Source organism: Rattus norvegicus, chromosome 1 (genome assembly GCF_021556685.1).
Source record: "Rattus norvegicus strain SHRSP/BbbUtx chromosome 1, alternate assembly SHRSP_T2T, whole genome shotgun sequence".
Classification (NCBI taxonomy): domain Eukaryota; kingdom Metazoa; phylum Chordata; class Mammalia; order Rodentia; family Muridae; genus Rattus; species Rattus norvegicus.
This window is the reverse complement of record NC_141534.1, coordinates 193,691,292-193,708,897: the sequence shown is the minus strand read 5'-3', so window position 1 is coordinate 193,708,897 and position 17,606 is coordinate 193,691,292. Positions and strand designations below refer to the sequence as shown.

Below are 17,606 nucleotides of genomic sequence, written 5' to 3'. Positions count from 1 at the left end.
CCATAGAGAATTAGAATGCCTGCCTGCTAAGGACACCCAGACAATGTCTGCATCAAGCTCCCTGTGTCTCTCAAGCAATAGCCAGTGGAGGGTAGCTACAATAGTTGTTGGCCAAGAGAAATGTTCCCACCAAGAGCTTCTTTATTGCTGTCCTGCTTGCTACTGTTTGGATTTATTCTCAGGATGAGTCGATAAGGCCTTTCTCAAAGACCATCTGGATGCTCTTCAGCACACAGGAAGGGAAGGTAGATTGTGCCAAGAATTAAGGTTGGTTCCCAGGTCCCCACAACTCAACTAATCTAGCTTTGCCACCCAGTGGCAGAAGCTGAAACACACTGCCATCTCTTCCTCTGAGCTGGCCAAACATTAACAAGAAGGCCTGCAGCTGGGGATGCTTGTCTGAGTCTGGCTGGGCACACATAGTTTGTTCAAAAACCTCAGTGCAGGCTACCTCAATAAAGGTAAAGTAACATCTTAAACACAACAGACAATAAAAACTTGCCATATCACAGGGCTCAGTTTATTGTTATCTGTGCAGGGATAGAAGGTCTCTTCTCTCTTTTGTCAAAATTTGGATTCATCTGTTCATCATAAGTTTCACCTTTTTTATTTGTTTGTTTTTCAAGACAGAGTTTCTCTGTGTAGCCCTGGCTATCCTGGAACTCATTCTGTAGACCAGGCTAGCCTTAAACTCAAAGATCTGTCTGCCTCTGCCTTCTGAGTGCTGGGCATGCACCGCCACCAACAGTACCAGTACCAGTACCAGTACCACCACCACCACCACCACCACCACCACCACCACCAGACAGCTTCAGCATTTTTGTGTGCCTTTTAAAAAAATGTAATTAGAGGGCTGGAGAGATGGCTCAGTGGTTAAGAGCACTGGCTGCTCTTCCAGAGGTCCTGAGTTCAATTCCCAGCAACCACATGGTGGCTTACAACCATCTGTAATGGGATCTGATGCTCTCTTCTGGTGTGTCTGAAGACAGAGACAGTGTACTCATATAAATAAAATAAAAAGATATTGATATGCTTTAAAATAAATAAATACATACATAAATAAATGTAATTAATGCCAGGCATAGTGGTATATGCCTGTAATCCCAGTACTGCACAGGCTGAGGTGGATTTTAAGCTTCAGTGAACCCCATGTGGGGGGGGCGGGGAGGGAGAGGGAGAGGGAGAGGGAGAGGGAGAGGGAGAGGGAGAGGGAGAGGGAGAGGGAGAGGGAGAGAGAGAATCTATAAGCAGGCGGTGAATGCCTTTAATCCCAGAACTGGGGAGGTAGACACAGGCAGATCTCAGAGTTAAAGGCCAGCCTGTCAGCCCTGTGTAAAGACTGTCCTTGTATTATTCAAATGCTGATTTCTGTCCCCCCATATCAGGTTGCAATCCTTATTCTGAGTATCTCCTATCTCAGTGTTGCATAAACATTGTGTCCCCAATTATTGCCTGATTGGTCAATATAGAGGCTGATCCACCAATGACCCAGCAGAGTAGAGAATAGTGCTGACTTCCTCCCAGCCAGGGGAGGAGGAAAGGGGGTAGAAGTGGGGATTTTTCATAAGGAGAGGGTCCAGGAGACACCACGAGAACATACCCAGAGCAGAGAGAGCCAGGTCATTGCTAAAATGCAAGAATCTCAGGGATTTAGCTGGAAGGTAGCCAGATTAGAGGCTTGAAATAGATTAATACTGCTCAGTTGTTGTGCCTGAAGCTGTTAAATAAATCTAATGGTCCTGTCTCAATTATTTGGTTCTAGCCACACTGAGAGAAAAACTGCAGCACTTATAAATTTTCACTAAGAAGCCTGGTTTACACACACACACACACGCACACACACACACAGAGAGTTCCAGGACAGCCAGGGCTACACAGAAAATAACCCTGTCTCAAAAAAATCAAACAAAAAAGCTGAAGCTTATGATGAACGGGTGAATCCAAACTCTGACAGAAGAGGAGAGAAGGATGTCAGGTGTCCTACTCCATCAGTCATCTCCACTTAATTCCTTTGAGGCAGAGTCTCTCACTGAGCCTGGAGCTGGGCTGGGCTCCATAACCTCAATGATTCTCTTGTCTCTGCCACTGCAGTGCTGGAGTTACAGATGTACCGAGCTGTTGTGGAATCTGAAATCTGGTCCTTGTGTAGGCATAGCTGGCACTCTTTCCCACTGAGCCTATTTCCAGCCCTGGAAGTTCTTTACTCAGCCTCCTCAGTACAGGGATTGTAGGTTTGCTCCACCACCCCCAGCTACTAACAAGATGTTGATGTGGCAGGGCTGCTTCTCAACATTTCACAGCCAGTAATGGCAGGCAGCCGATCTCTTTCGCCTATGGCCCTAGAATCACATTCCTTCCTCGATCTGACCCTGTTCCCACAGGTTGACCTCTGTGAAGAGAATCAGTGGACTCCCTTGTAGTTTGGCTTCTAAGTGTGTTGATCTAGTAGAGACCCAGCAGCTGGAGTTCAGGGAGGCCCCCTAGCTGGCGGGCTGGATTGCCCATCTCCTGGGCTGGCACTTCCCTCACTGCCCTCCTGTGTTCCCTGCCTTCTACCTTCTGGCTTTCTAATGGTCCTTCTGGTCCCAGAGATTCCCTGGGAAATCCTATTATTCTTTGTAGACTTGCTTCCCTCTGTCCTAAAAGCAACCAACCAACCTAAGAGTCAACTCTTCCCATCCAAGTTTGCACCTCCCAGAAGAATCGGATGATACAGGTGCCGTCCAGCCAATCAGCGCTGTTAGTCTCGTCTTCTGGACAAGAAATCTGAGATCGAAGAGAATTGTCAGGTAAAGGAAAGAAAGACTCAAAGCAAAGCATTGAACCTCAGACTAAGCCTTGCAGATATCTCCAGGGGGAGCCAGATTCCCAATCTTCCTTCCTCCTTTAAATCCACATTGAGTCTCTGTCTGCTGAGAGTGTGACACGTTTCTAGATTTGTGAAGCCAAGAGAAACCTCTGGGATCTGAGAGAGAGACCTCCCAGAACTGTGATTACAAGACCTTGGCAATTAATGAAATGTTCTGGAGCTTGTGGGTGGGAGCATGTGAATCAGGTCAGTCAGGTATCGGGTGCACTGATCACCATGATTGGTTCAGGAATGAGTGTTTGACCTTTGATGCAATCATAGCCAATGGTATTGCTTTCTTGGGACCGTGTAGAGACATCCCATCTTTTCTGCCAGGCTACAGCATGCTGACAGATAATAGCTGGTCCTGGCCTAGGCCACCATGGAGGTAAAGTACTTCTGTGGTATTGGGGATTGAACCAAAGGCTTCATATGTGTTAGGCAAGGCACCTACCACCTGAGCTTCAGTTCTAGCTCAGATAGAGGACCAGAAACAGGATCAGCAGATGAGAGAAACTGAGTTCTGTTTTCATTTGAGACCTGCAATCTATCAGGCTTGAAATACACACCCACCCTTAATAGTTAATTTACATGAGACAATGCATTCCCTTCTCCATATAGTAGGATAGAGTCCCGTTCTAGAGTCCCGCCCTTGCCACTTACAATGGAAAGAGTTCTGACACAGTGAGAGACAGCCTGGCATGGGAGAAGAAGACTGCATTAGCCAGGTAAACTTGCATGCATCCATCCAGAACCAACACAAAGGTTACTGTATTTGTTCAGTCTTGCAAGGAATTGTTTCAAGGTATGCCTACCACACAGATGCTCTTAAAAGTCAAAAGGGAAGTCTTTATTGCTGGCCACTAGCTGCATAGGGGACTTACCCAAATCATGCAGCTCTAAGGTCCACAGACCTTTTGTCTTTTAAGCACAAAACCCACATCTTGGTTGTCATACCTCACTTAGTAAGAAGCAGAAGTTTAGAAGCCACAAAGTGAGGTTAGTGCATTTAGGGACTTTCCTGGAACTGTGGACTAGGTCTTCAATGGATTGGGTCTTTGTTCCTATTTTGGTAGGTGTTGGGGCCTATATGCTGGGTGTTAAGGTCAGAATGGTGTCAGCGATGCTAAGGTCTGGGGGCCTGTTACAGAACGACAGAAGTGTTTGCTCCTTCCTATGTCCTTTCATTCTTCAAAAGCATATACACACAAAGATGACAGCACGCACCTCCACGACAGCCCTCCGCACACAATGTTAAAAGTGTCTGTCACTGACACCTTTAGTCAACACATTTTCTGAATCCTGTTCATTTTGGAAGTTTTAGTTTTTTAGCAAAATGCATGATGCTGGGTTGATGCTAGTTCTTTTAAGGTTTGCTGACAGAGCAGCCAAATGAAGAAAGGCGGGGAGAGACAGTAGGATGGGCGGTCGGTGGGGGAAGGTGGATGGGGGCTGCCCCTGCACTGCCAACAAAAAGTAACCACAACCCTTAATCCTTTTTTGGAACAAGATGGACTTGAGATTAATATTAATAACAAATTGTTATTTAGCTGACCTGGGCAAACATCCCCGGGGTGAGATTACTAATAGCTGCCATTTGTTTCCTGCCTCATTGGCAGGTGTTTTATAGTGCACTGAATTAAAGCCTCCCCCAGCTTGGCAACGGACGGACAGAGGAAGGATGGTGGCTTCTGCTCAGTTTCTTTAGCTTCAAGAGAACCTATTTTAAGTCCACCAGAGAAGCTCATCTTTTTTTTTTTTCATCTTTCTTTACTATGGTGGGATCAAGGGTGGGCAGATGTGGGCCATGAGGAACAGAAGGATGAACTTTATTTTTCTGAGAAAGACTGTTAACAAAAACGGAGACTCCATGGATGTGAAGGGAAGGTTCACAGTTCTGGCTGTACCTGGAACCTACCTGCATGAAACCGATACATGGCAGAGCCGAGACAAGAACACCCTGGACTCAGGGGCACTCGCCATGCCTAGACAAAGCTGATCTATCTCTGAAAATCCATCCGTGGGAGTTACGTCATCCCAAAGTGTACCTTTGAGTGTGGCTTGGATACCTGTTTCTCATCCAGTTTCTAGTAAGGAAACAGACTTGTCCAAGGTACTTCAGCTAGTGATTAGGTATGGTGCCCATATTTATGATGCCAGTACTTGGGAGGTAGAGGCAGAAGGATCTAGAATTCATGGAGATCATTGTTACATAGAGTTTAAGACTAGTCTGAGCTATATAAGCCCATAGCAAAGATGGTCTTGGACTCCCTGTCTTCTTGTTTTCATTTTCTCAGTTCTGGGGTCCATTTGCTACAATGCCTGGTTGTATGAGGCTCTGGGATTGAAGGCAGGGCTTGGGGAATGCGGGGCAAACACTCTACCTAGTGCACTACATCCCCAGCTCATCTCTAGCGAACCTAAGAGCTGTCTCTCATTTCAAACACACCAAACATATCTCTTCCCGTCCTACTGACACATGAAAAGAGGACAGGTGACTCAGACCTGGTCCCTAAGTGATCTGTTTACCTCTTCTGGTAGCTTCCCCTGGACAATGCTATTTCTATGGCCTAGAATGTTCCATGCTTCCTTCCTTTGCCTAGCAACACCCAACTTGTTACAAACCTCAGTTTACATGTCCTATCCCCACCTTCTCCCAGATTAGCCTAACTCCCTAGGTAAGTTGATACATAACCATTCAAACCATGGTAATCTATATTTTTCTATTCTTACTTTTATCATAATTACAATTGATTATTGCACAATGCTTTAAAAAGTAACTTCTCTCAATTCCTAAGGGGCAAAAGTGTGTGTGTGCTGTTTAGTGTGGAACAGTGGCTGTCACTTGAGAAAACATGAAAACCATTGCTTTCCATAGTAATGAATTTGGAAAAAAAACTTAGAAGGAAGAACAAAATCAAAAACATCCATGAGGGAGGGGCGTGGAACTGTACTCCTGAAGTTGATGGCCCAAACAAAATGGGGTTACCTATGCTGAAATTCCACATCACTTTAGCTATCATCTGAGAAGCTCGGGGACAGGGTATTGGGGAGCAAAGTTTCCTAACAGGCTAGTTTTGTCTGGCATGATGAGGAAATTAAATACTGCCCTGCTTTAACCTTTATAAGGAAAATAATTTCAAAATGACTATCTGACGTTTTCATATTCTTTTTCTGTTTCTGTCTTACTTAGGGATTTTACCGCTATGAACCGACACCATGACAAGGCAACTCTTACAAGAATAACATTTAATTGGGGCTACTTAGGTTTAAAGATTTGGTATATTATCATCAAGGTGGGAACATGGCAGCATCCAGGCAGGCATGGTACAGGAGGAGCTGAGAGTTCTACATCTTCATCTGAAGGCTGCTAGCAGAATACTGACTTCCAGGCAGCTAGGATGAGGGTCTTAGAGCTCACACTCACAGTGACACACATACTCCAACAAGGCCATACCTTCTAATAGTGCTACTCCCTGGGCCTACCATATACAAATCATAACATTCCATTCTCTGGACCCCATAGACTTGTTCAGACACATGAGTCTATGGGGACCATACCTAAACATAACATAATACATTTAGTCCCACTTCAAAAGTCCCCATAGTCTATAGCAGTCTCAACAATGTTAAAAGTCCAAAGTTCATCCAATCACTTAACTGTAATCCCCAATCAAAACAGGAAACCAGCTGGGCAAACTCCAAACCCTGTTATCTCCATATCTGATGTCAACGTGGTCTTCAGATCTCCAACAAACTTCTTTCTCCTGGGCTGTTTCCATTACTGTTAGCAGCTTTCCTCGGCAGATAGCCCATATCTCGAGCATCTTGGGGCCTCCAAGGCAACTTCAACGTTACTGTTCTGGGCTTCCCCAAAGGGCTGCATCACATCTCCAGCTGTGCCCTCTGTAGCACTCTAAGCTCAGGTTGGTCTACTCCACTGCTGCTGCTGTTCTTGGTGATCATCCCATAGTAATGTCATCTTCAATACGTTGGAATCTCCTGCTACAGCTAGGCTTCACCAATAGCCTCTTGCAGGCCCTCTTCATGATGCCAAGCCTCAAATCCTTTGCATGACCTCTTCGGTCCTGGGCTGTCAACTGCAACTGGAGCAGCACCTTTACCAATGGCCTTCCATGGCCTCTCACAGTACAAAGCCTCAGCTGCTCTTCATGACCCCTTCGTGCCTTCAAAACCAGTACCACCTGGGTGACTCTTGCACATTACCAAGTACAGCTGCAGCACGAGGTACAACCTTGGCTATCTCTGGAACACAGCTTCTTTGTGCTCTCAGAAAACACTTCTCAGAAGATTTCACCCGAGTCATGCTCTTCCTAATCCCCACTAATTTCTTAGCTCCAGCTAACCAGCATCAATTGTCCTAGTAGTCTCCTTCTTCTCTTGACTATGAAGTCAGAGTCCCATGGCCAAAGCTGAAGTTGCTGAGTTTTGTTGCTTGCAGCAACTGGAACATGGCCCCTTGTTCTATTACATTATCACCAGCTTCCTCTTTTCCAATTCCTTCACTGTCTAAGCTTGGCTGTCCTGGAACTTGCTTTGTAGATTGACCTCGAACACAGAGATCTGCATGCCTGGCTCCTGGGATTAAAGGTGTGTGTCTCCATGCTTGGATTCAAGCTTTTCTTCATCTTGAATTTGCTCTGTCTCAGGGTGGTCTTGAACTCAAGAGATCTGCTTGGCTTTATCTCCTGGGATTAAAGGTGTGTACCACCATGCCTGGATCTAAATTTAGCTGGTTAGTATCTTGCCCCAAAGTCCCAATCCCTTAATTTGTTATATCTTTGAACACAGGGTTCAGCTCCATTTTACTTTCTGGTACCCCTTTAATACTCAACCATATATTTTATATTTTTCCTTTCCCAACTTGTTACACCTGTTTAAAATGTTCTTCATGGGCTGGAGAGATGGCTCAGTGGTTAAGAGTGCCGACTGCTCTTCCAGAGGTCCTGAGTTCAATTCCCAGCAACCACATGGTGGCTCACAACCATCTGTAAAGAGATCTCATGCCCTCTTCTGGTGTGTCTGAAGACAGCTACAGTGAACTTATATATAATAAATGAATAAATCTTTAAAAAAAATAAAATGTTCTTCATGGGGTTGGGGATTTAGCTCAGTGGTAGAGCGCTTGCCTAGCAAGCGCAAGGCCCTGGGTTCCGTCCCCAGCTTTGAAAAAAAGAAAAAAAAATGTCCTTCATGAGATTTAACCAGAGAACAAAGTCTTTTTTTTTTTTTTTAGACTTCCTTTGTCAATGCAATTAAATCTTTTTACCTTGGCCTCAGGTAGACTCTTCAGACAAGGGCCAAAACCAGCCACATTCTTCACCAAAACAAAAACAGTCTCTATGCCACATACTGAAATTCTTCTCTGAAACCTCTTGGGCCAGGTCTGCACAGCTCAAATTACACTCAGCAACAGAGTCTTTCATATTCCTACTAGGAAGGCTCATTAAGCCCCACCTAAAACGTTCCATGGCTTTCCAAATCCAAAGTCTCCAAAACCACATTCTTCCAAACAAAAGCATGGTCAGACCTATCACAGCAATACCCCAGTCCCTGGTACCAACTTCTTAGTTAGGGTTTTACTGCTACGAACCAGACACCATGACCAAGGCAACTCTTACAAGAATAACATTTAATTGGGGCTGGCTTACCGGTTCAGAGATTTGGTCCATTATCATCAAGGTGGGAACATGGCAGCATCCAGGCGGGCATGGTACAGGAGGAGCTGAGAGTTTTACACCTTCATCTGAAGGATGCTAGGATGAGGGTCTTAGAGCCCACACCTACAGTGATACACTTCCTCCAACAAGGCCATACTTTCTAATAGTGCCACTCCCTGGGCTGAGCATATGCAAACAGTTTCCTTCAAACTTTTCTTGTCTATGAAAACGTAAAGATGATGCTGGGAAGATAGAAGAGCTTGGTCTGCAGGCATGAGGACCTGAGTCCCAAAATCAAGAATGTTGTGTTCCAGCATACTTGTATTCCCCATGCTGTGGAAGGTGAGACAAGAGAGTTTCTGGACTTACTACCCAGCCAGACTAGCCTAATTGGTAAGCTCCAGGACAGTAAAGGACCCTGCCTCAAAGAAAGGTGAATTACATTCCTGTCCTCTGGCTTTTGTATGCACACATGTACATGTACACCGGCACAAACATGTATACCCTCCTGTGGTGGTCTGAATAAAAATGGCCCCCATGGACCCATAGGGAGTGGCATTGCTGAGGCTTTGTCAGAGTAGGTATGGCCTTGCTGGAGGAAATGTGTTACTGGGAGTGGACTTTGAGATTTCAGAAGCTCAAGCCAGGCCTAGTGGCTCACTGACCCTTCCTGCTGACTTTGTATCTGGATGTAGAGCTCTCAGCTCCCTCTCCAGCACCATGTCTGCCTGTGTGTCACCGTGCTTCCCGCTATGATGACAATGGACTGAACCTCTGAACTGAACTGAAGTCAGCTCCAGTGAAATGTTTTGCTTTGTAAGAGTTACTGTGGTCATGGTGTCTCTTCACCATGCAATAAATTCTAAGACACCTCTCAAAAGAATGCACACATAATTTAAAGTAAAACTTGTGAAACCAACCTTTTCTGTCCTGTGCCTATTGTGACAGTTCCGTGTTATGAGAGTCCCTGAGTCTTGAATTGCAAACAAAGGCCAGCTAATTTCTTTGTTTTATTTTGTTTTGGTTTGGTGTCAACGAGGGTGTTGAGGGTGCCTGGAAGAGAATGGGCGACAAGAGACACAAAGAAGGACGCCAAGACAAGAGTCTGATCAAGGCAACAATTTTATTTTTCCCAAGGTTGAATTTATACCATAACAGGGGTAACAGAGGGAGGGGGGAAGTGTGAAACATTTACGAAGGCCAAGGGCACAGTATTCGTGTGGTCAGTGATGTTGACAGGATGTCAGAAATGTCACAGGTTTGTCATATCTATTAGTCAGCAGGATGTTGGGTTCTCAGAAAGGTTACAGGTCATCACATTGGGCATCTTGACATCAGATGTATTTCTCAGCAAGGTCAGAGCTTTATCATATCATTCATCTTGACCACTAGATTTGTATTAGTCTTCTGCAGCTGGCTGGGGATTTCCCATGAATCCAGTCATACTTAACTCTAACCATAATATTAACATCAATAATGGAGGGTTCAAGGGCATCGCTCCCACCAGTTTGGTTTGGTTTGGGTTTTTTGGAGATGGGGCTTCTCTGTGTAGCCCTGGCTGTCCTGGAAATCTCTATGTAGACCAGACTGACCTGGAACTCACAGAGATTCTATGCCTTTCCCTCCATGAGTTCTGGGATTAAAGGTGTAAGCCATCACCATTGGCTCCAATTAAGATTCTTAAGGGCCAGCAGTTAGCTCAGTGTGATTAGCATAAGGCTTAATGACCTCAGTTTGATCCTCAAATTCCACACAGTGGGAGGACAGAATCTTCCCTGGTACTACAGGAGTGATGGCACACATGCACACACACACAAAATAAATAACTAGATACATTTTAAAATGTAATTCTAAAAATTTTAAAAAATTTATTGTCATTCTGTCTTTTCTTCCTCTTGACTGCTATGCTATTGAAAGCTATACCCTGAGCTACACCCCGTGGTTTTGCCTTTTGACTTGAATTGCATCATTGGCTTTCCAAATGTGACCTCTGGGCCTGACGCATCACCATCACTGGGGAGCTTGTTTGGAAAATATGAATTTTAGGACCCACCTCAGATCTACTGAGTAAGAAGCAAGATGGCCGGAGTGATTTCTGATTTAAGGTTTGCGAGCCCCTGGGTTAGGTGGGAGTGCTGTGATCTATGTAGTGGGAACACCTAGGGACTCAGTTTTGCTGCTTGGGAGAGCTTCTTGATGGAATCTCTCAAAACTGGAGCTGGAGAGATGGCCCAGTGGTTAAGGACACTTGCAAGAGGATCCAGGACCTGTTCCCAGGACCCACATGGCAGTTCACTTCCACCTGTAACTACACAGAGTTCCAGAGCATGCAGCACTCTCTTCTGGCCTCCCTGCAACAGAACACATATAGTCAGGCAGGAACAGACATAAAAGAGTAAAATTCAAAACAAACAAACCCTAGAACTCTGTTTAGTAAAGCAGGTTAGAGACTAGAGCAAGAATCACTACGCACTTGGCCCTCTGGGACTTTTGCAATTGCTACTTTTTCCCTCTGTCTTCTAACTCAGTGGTTCTCAACCTTTCTAATGCTGTGACCCTTTAATACAGTTCCTCATGTTGTGGTGACCCCAACCATAAAATTATTTCATTGGTACTTCATAATTGTATTTTTGCCACATTGTGCTTTCCAATGGTCTTAGGTGACCTATAGGAAAGGGTCATTCAATCAAAGGGGGTCATGCATGGCCCACAGATTGAGAACCACTGTTCTATCTCAACCCTTTTTTTTTCGTAACACTCCTTTTTTTTTTTTTTTTTTTTTGGTTCTTTTTTTCGGAGCTGGGGACCGAACCCAGGGCCTTGCGCTTCCTAGGTAAGCACTCTACCACTGAGCTAAATCCCCAGCCCCGTAACACTCCTTTTTATACAGTTAACTTATTCTCTTATTCATTACTTGTTGCTTATTGTCCTCCAGGGCAGAAACCTCTGTCTGTCTGTCCGTCTGTCCATCCATCCTTTTTTTTTTTTTTTTTGTTCTTTTTTTCGGAGCTGGGGACCGAACCCAGGGCCTTGTGCTTCCTGGGCAAGCGCTCTACCACTGAGCTAAATCCCCAACCCCCATCCATCCATTTTTGATACAGGGTCTCTTCTATGTATTCCTGGCTATTCCTGAACTCAGTATGTAGATTAGGTTGGCTGCAAAACCATAGCGATCCTCCTGCCTCTGCCTTCTTAGTGGTGGAATTAAAAGCCTGAGCTACCTGCAAAGTTCTTTTTAAATGAGCTGTTGCTAAAAAGTACTTCTCAATTTGGGTTACAGGAAAACTAAAAGAAAGTTAAAAGCCTGGCATCTCTGTCTTCATTTTTTTTCTTTTAGGTCTCTATTGCTCTACAGTGTCCAGTTCAGCAAGAAGCGAGACTCTCCCCAACCCCCACAACTGCACTTACCTTGGATTCCAGGAAAATCAGAACTGACATAAGCACCTTTAAGACAGGAGACTGAAATGACCAAGAAGCAACTAACTATAAGCCTCAAAGGACAGACCACTCCCCAAATGAGGGCAATTATCTCTGATGGCAGGGCTGCTCCCAGAGGGAAGACATTATCACCAGGGAGGCAATTCCCTCCTCTAGTGAGGGCTGTAAATCACTTCTTCCAAACGTGCAGAAACAGGACTGCTAAGATCCACCGGTTACACCTTGACCAAGACTGCCTGATTGCACACACTTCATGCCCTTTGCCCCATTTTTCTATTTAAATCTGAAGCTCATTCAGGTGTTTGAAAGATTGGTGAGACCTCATTCAGGGTCTCACAGGAACACTTGATCTGTCCCTTCTCCTTATATTTTTGGTTGTGAGCCTAGCCTTTAACGGCTGAGCCATCTCTCCAGCCCCTGTCCCTTCTCCTAAGGGAAGCCAATTACGTACCTCAGGACAGCTCTGTGTATGGCCCGATGCAAAACTGTACACTTATTTATCATGAGGGTTCTTTTGCATGTTTTGCTTGTGCTTTTACAGTGCGGTGCTTAAGCATGAACTTCATAGAACTTTATGCTGGAGTGCAGTAGGTGGTATGCTCTGTGTGGTGACCACTTTCACGCCTCGGTGGCAAACATATCTTAATTCCAGCAACAAGGAGGTAGGGGCAAGAAGATCTCTGAGCTCCAGGCCAGCTGAGGTAACATAGTGAGACCCTGTCTTAAAGAGACAGACCCAAACCCAAACCTTCCTGCTGTGATGTCAGCATACCAGCAGCTTTGACTAGATCTCACTTCTGTACTTCTTCATCTCTTTAGTTGGCTTATTAGAGAGAAAAAACTGCCACAAAACCCCAAAAATCACCTCATTCAACATCTGTTATAGGCCACAAGAGACTATTTAAAAACCAAATTGTAATCCCGTAACTCTCAAACTGCATCTCCACATCTCAAACTAAACAGGGTCTATTCAGTCCAGGTTGGTCTTAAATTCATATCAGTCCTTCAACCTTCCAATTGGGGGGCTCACAGGCACAAGCCTCTATGGCTACTTCAAACTTTTTCAAGTTTATGAGAAATAATGCCAAATTTCTCAAGCAGACCACTCCCTCCCCCTTCCCCACCAGCTTCTCTCTCTCATTCACATTTTCATGATTGCTGGGGGAGATAGTAAAGAAACTACAACATGACTGCTCCGTCAGGGGAAGGGTTTTATTTTGAATAAGAGAAAACACCAGAGGTCCCTGGAGGAGTCCAGAGCAGAGAGCAAAAGCAGACTGGACATGGCCAGGGCCATCTGGAGAGAAGAGAGGGAGGAGATTGGGAGGAGGGGGTGGAAAATCACTGTTATAAGGAGGATGAATAGGTGGGGATGGGAAGCTGCCGTGAGTTGGAGCAGGCCTGGAAGTTTTATGGTAGAAGGGGAGGTGATGAGGGCCAGGATGCTAGTGTGGGATCTTTGAAGTGAGTATCAAGTGCTTGTGAGTAGGGACTAGAGGAGCCCGGAAGCTACTGGGGATATGCTGGAAGTGCCACAGCTGTAAGTTGAGAGCCATGTGTCCCTTCTGCCAGAGGTAAGAGGAGTGACTCCTTTTGGGGGGGGGGTAGGAGCCTGTTTCACACGTTTCCTGGGAATGCTGGTTTTTATCTAACCACCAGAAATCCTTCTATACTCCAGCTTGAACTCCTTTCTGGATATATGGACTGCCTGAGACCTAACATGTGTGTGTACATATGTGTATGTATGTGTCCATGTGCAAACACATCTTGATGCTAGTGTGGTCAAAAGACAACAATTTGTGGCAATTCATTTTCTCCTTCCACAATTGGGTTTTGTCTTAGTCATTGTCTTATTGCTGTGAACACATACCATGACCATGACAACGCTTGTAAAAGAAAGCATTTAATTGGGGGCTTGCTTATAGTTTCCAATGGTCAGTCTATTATTATCATGGCAGGGAACATGGTGACATGCATGGTCCTGGAACAGTAGCTAAGCACTACATCTGGTTCTTTTTTTTTTTTTTTTCCCAGAGCTGGGGACCGAACCCAGGGCCTTGTGCTTCCTAGGTCAGCGCTCTACCACTGAGCTAAATCCCCAGCATTACATCTGGTTCACAAAAGCAGAGAGACTGACAGACTGGGGTCTGGCATTGGCTTTTGAAATTTAAGGCCCACCCCAAGTGACATACTTTCTCCAACAAGAGCACACCTAATCATTCTAATCTGTTTCAAATAGTGCCACTTCTGATAACTAAGCATATGAGCCTATGGAGATGGGGGTGGGGCAGGCATTCCTTTTTAAACCTCCACAGGTTCTGAAGATTGAACTTAGATTGTGCTGTCAGACATAGTGGCAAGTGCCTTTAAAGGCTGGGCCATATCCCTTAAAATTACTTTTTTTACATGTATGCTTGTGTACCTATGTATGTGTATGCCATGTGAGTATGGGTGCAGGTGTCTCCAGAGTCCAGAAGAGGGTGTCGAGTCTCACAGGATTTGAGCCATGAGAACCCCACTGAAGATTCTCTGGGAGAATCATACAAATTCTTAACTGAAGAGCCATCTCTCCAGCTCACCCTACCTTTTGATTTAGGGTCTCACTAGTCCAGGCTGACTTGAAGTCACTGTATAGCCAAGGATGACCTTGAACTCTGGATACCCCTGCATCCACCCTCCGTGTTAAACTTATCAGTTAGTGACCACATCTGGCTCAGAATAGTTTTACTTCTTTTAAAACTCTAGGATCACTTTTAATAGAATGATAAGGACATCCCTCTTCTTGATCTCCACACATACAAAAGTAAACTATTATCTAGTTCTACCCCTCAGCTCCCTTCTCCTGGATTCATAAATACCTTTCAAACCAGTGTTTTCTCTAGGCTCCCTTTCATCTATTTATAAGACCAATGAGCTAGCTGTTCTGTTCATTGCAACGTTTGTTCTGTGTTTTCTTCTATTAAATATTGTCTGTCTCTAGAACTAGGGATGAAGCCAATTAAGATTGTGACACTTTCTTTTTTTTTTTTTTTTTTTTTTTTCTTGGAGCTGGGGACCGAACCCAGGGCCTTGTGCTTGCTAGGCAAGCGCTCTACCACTGAGCTAAATCCCCAACCCCAGATTGTGACACTTTCAATTTCATCCTGTGACACATTCTGGTCCTAGGAACTGTGGACTGAATGAATAAAATCCCAGGAGAGCATAGGCCAGAATCGCCGAACTTCTAGTCCGGTGTCAAGGTCCGGAAAGGTGCTCAAAAAAGATTTACGGAATGAATGAGTGAAAGGAAACGAAAGGGAAACCTTTCCTTTACCAAAATGGCCGCGTGTCCCTTTACCAACGCGGCGGTCCCCGGCCGCTTGGGCAGGGACGCGATGGGCGGGGCCAGTGAACCGTCAGGTGCGGCCCCGCCCTCCTCTGCCCTCACTTGATTCCGGATTGGTCCGGTTCCAGCGCCGCAGCAGGCCGCGGGCTGAGGAGCCGCCTGGTGCTCGCCACTTCCGGCGCGTTGGGCTGTTGGCAGGGGCTGGTCGCGAGGGGCGAGCGGCCGCTGCGGGTAGCGCGCAGGGATGCGGAGGGGGCCCGCCGCGAGGACAGGGGTGGCGAGGACAGCGCGGGCCCGTGGGCCTCTCTTCTGAGCCGGCCGCGCCGCCCAGGCCCAGGCAGCCTCTGCCCCTTCAGTCTTAGCTGGGGCCCGTCGCCGCCTCGGGCCGCGGAGGCCAGGGAGTCCCTGCCTGGGCCCGTAGCCTCCCTCTCGGGGGTCGGGCCCAGGCGGGGGGCCCCGTGTAGCCGCCTCTGAACCCAATTTTCTGCTTTTGAGTTTGTCTGGGGTGGGCCGAGGTCTGGATGAATCGCTTCGGGGGGTCCCTGAAGGGGCCCGTGTGCTCCTTTTAAAGGTGTCGGCTGGACCCGGGTGGGGAACGGGTTGTCTTTGCATGGGCGGGGGACTCCCCGAGCCTGCCGGGACCATGACCTGAACTGTGCGAGCGGGACGCGACGGATCCCAAGAGCCAGCTCACCTGAGCCACCCACTTCCCGGCCAGCATGGTGAGTGGGTTTAGTGGCTGGGTTAGAAGGGTGGCAGTGGGCCTCAGAGCAGCTGAACTATCTCTTCTCTCTGGGGCGGGGAGAGGCGCGTGCGAGCCTGGCCGGTGACACATGCGTGAAGGGTGTGCTACCGGCTATACGCTCCCATAGCCCCCACCCCCACTGGATGTCTCGAGTCTGGTTAGGAGGATCTTGGAAGCGCCATGGCTACAACCCCCCTGCCTCACTGTTGGCTGTGTTCCTTGTGCAGCAAGTCGTGATTACCAGTACTTATTTATTGATGGCATACTGTGTACCATTTCCTTTGCTAAGTGAGTGTTAATACATCAACTCCCTGGTTGGAAATGGGGAGACTGAGGCACGGAGCAGTTAATTACCCTTCCCAAGGTCAATCGACTCTTTTGGGACAGTGGCACTATTTGAACATAAGCAGTCGGTTACAGAACTGGCTGGATTTTTGGAGAACATCCATCCTGCAGTAGTTTTGCATTTGTAGAAATCTAGAGTGGGATTTATAGAGGTTACAGGTAACAGACGATGGCAGAGTCAGCAGTGGGGTCTTTGGACATCTTGATTGCTGTTCTTTCTGCTTTCTGCTCCGGCCTTTTCCCTGGAAAACGATGCGCTTTTAGGTTCCGTTAAAAAACCTCTTTGAAAGGAAGATACCTCCCCCCTTGCGGGCCCTTTGACCCTTTCGTACTCCTTTGGGTTTGTGTACTTAGAGCAATTGTACTTAGAGCGCTTGTCTTTTGCCATTTTAATGTTTCTGAGCCTTATCTGCCCATCACAGTAGGCAAGGTGAAGTTAGTCTGATTCATTATCTGCCTCAGTTTGGCAACTAACCCATGATGAGTGAGTGAGTGCCCACTGTGCACTGTTTCCCCCAGTGCCTGGTGAATTAGTGGTGTATTGGAGATGCGCTGGCACAGCTTTTTAATGCACACACCAGACCAGACTGTTAAACTGTTGAGGAGTGAGTGGGTGGTGCATAAAGCCATGGTTAATGGAAAGAGGGTCTAAGGCACTAACTTTGGCCTCCTGGGTTTACAATCAAGCTGGGTAAAATACCATTAAAGTTGAGCTGCATGGCGTAATTTATACTATGTATGGTGTAAACGTTTATATAAATACTATAAAAGGTAGTAGATTTGTTGAACTCAAGTTTGTTTCCTCATCTATACAATGTACAAACAAGGAACATCTATGAGTTCTCATTCCTTCATTAACAATTTTATGAAAAGTTTGAGTTTAAATCCCCTTCCCCTCCCAGACAGCGTCTCCCTATATAGCTCCCTCTGGCTGCTCTGGACTCAGTAGTATATAGATCTCCCTGTCTCTGTTTCCCAAATGCTGGGCCATTGTACACAGCTAAAATTTTGAATTTTTAAATTGTGATAAAATACACTTAACTACTTATATTGATTTCCAGTTCACTGACATTATGCATATTTCTATTGTGTGACTGTCACCTGGTGTTTACATCACTGGGGGATTTCATCTCCCCAAACTGAAACATAGTACCTGAACTACTAAATCTCTTGGTCCCTCTCTTTTACTTTTAGCAGTTCCTCTCCTTTCCCCCTGGGTTCCCA

The 17,606-nt window shown here is 46.0% G+C and overlaps 2 protein-coding genes and 1 long non-coding RNA gene across 7 annotated transcripts in view; 2 read left to right on the top strand and 1 right to left on the bottom strand.

Annotated features, from left to right (window-relative positions):
* The first annotated feature begins 15 nt into the window (after nucleotides 1–15).
* On the top strand, nucleotides 16–12,945 carry LOC108349639 (uncharacterized). The gene is made up of 3 exons (XR_015652557.1): nucleotides 16–267; nucleotides 10,447–10,634; nucleotides 11,867–12,945. It is a non-coding gene; the product is annotated as an uncharacterized LOC108349639 (long non-coding RNA).
* LOC147996965 (uncharacterized) lies at nucleotides 10,365–15,937 on the bottom strand. 2 transcript variants are annotated; one of them, XM_087607801.1, is made up of 2 exons: nucleotides 15,270–15,937; nucleotides 10,365–10,880 (listed from the first exon to the last, which is right to left on the bottom strand). In XM_087607801.1, exons 1-2 carry the CDS (start codon nucleotides 15,935–15,937, stop codon nucleotides 10,838–10,840), a joined length of 711 nt encoding a protein of 236 aa, XP_087463927.1. In that variant the 3' UTR covers nucleotides 10,365–10,837. The 2 variants fall into 2 exon arrangements, with proteins under 2 accessions (XP_087463927.1, XP_087463926.1); XM_087607800.1 differs by having other exon boundaries at nucleotides 15,281–15,937.
* Nucleotides 15,461–17,606, top strand: part of Xpo6 (exportin 6) — an 89,396-nt gene continuing 87,250 nt past the window's right edge. For 2 of the 4 annotated variants that reach the window (XM_087659580.1, XM_087659581.1), the window contains exon 1: nucleotides 15,461–16,014. In XM_087659580.1, coding sequence (XP_087515706.1) covers nucleotides 16,012–16,014 — 3 coding nt within the window. In that variant the 5' untranslated portion in view covers nucleotides 15,461–16,011. The remainder of the gene's footprint in view (nucleotides 16,015–17,606) is intronic. The other 2 variants (NM_001011935.2, XM_087659583.1) reach the window with 2 other exon arrangements.

What these genes read in the sequence shown, in the direction of transcription:
- LOC147996965 (XM_087607800.1), bottom strand. Translation starts at nt 15,937, where the DNA reads ATGGTCCCGGCAGGCTCGGGGAGTCCCCCGCCCATGCAAAGACAACCC. An exon ending in AGGGACACGCGGCCATTTTG is followed by an intron (nt 10,881 to 15,280) that starts GTAAAGGAAAGG and finishes GTTCTGTTGCAG; the next exon opens with GGAGGCCAGAAGAGAGTGCT.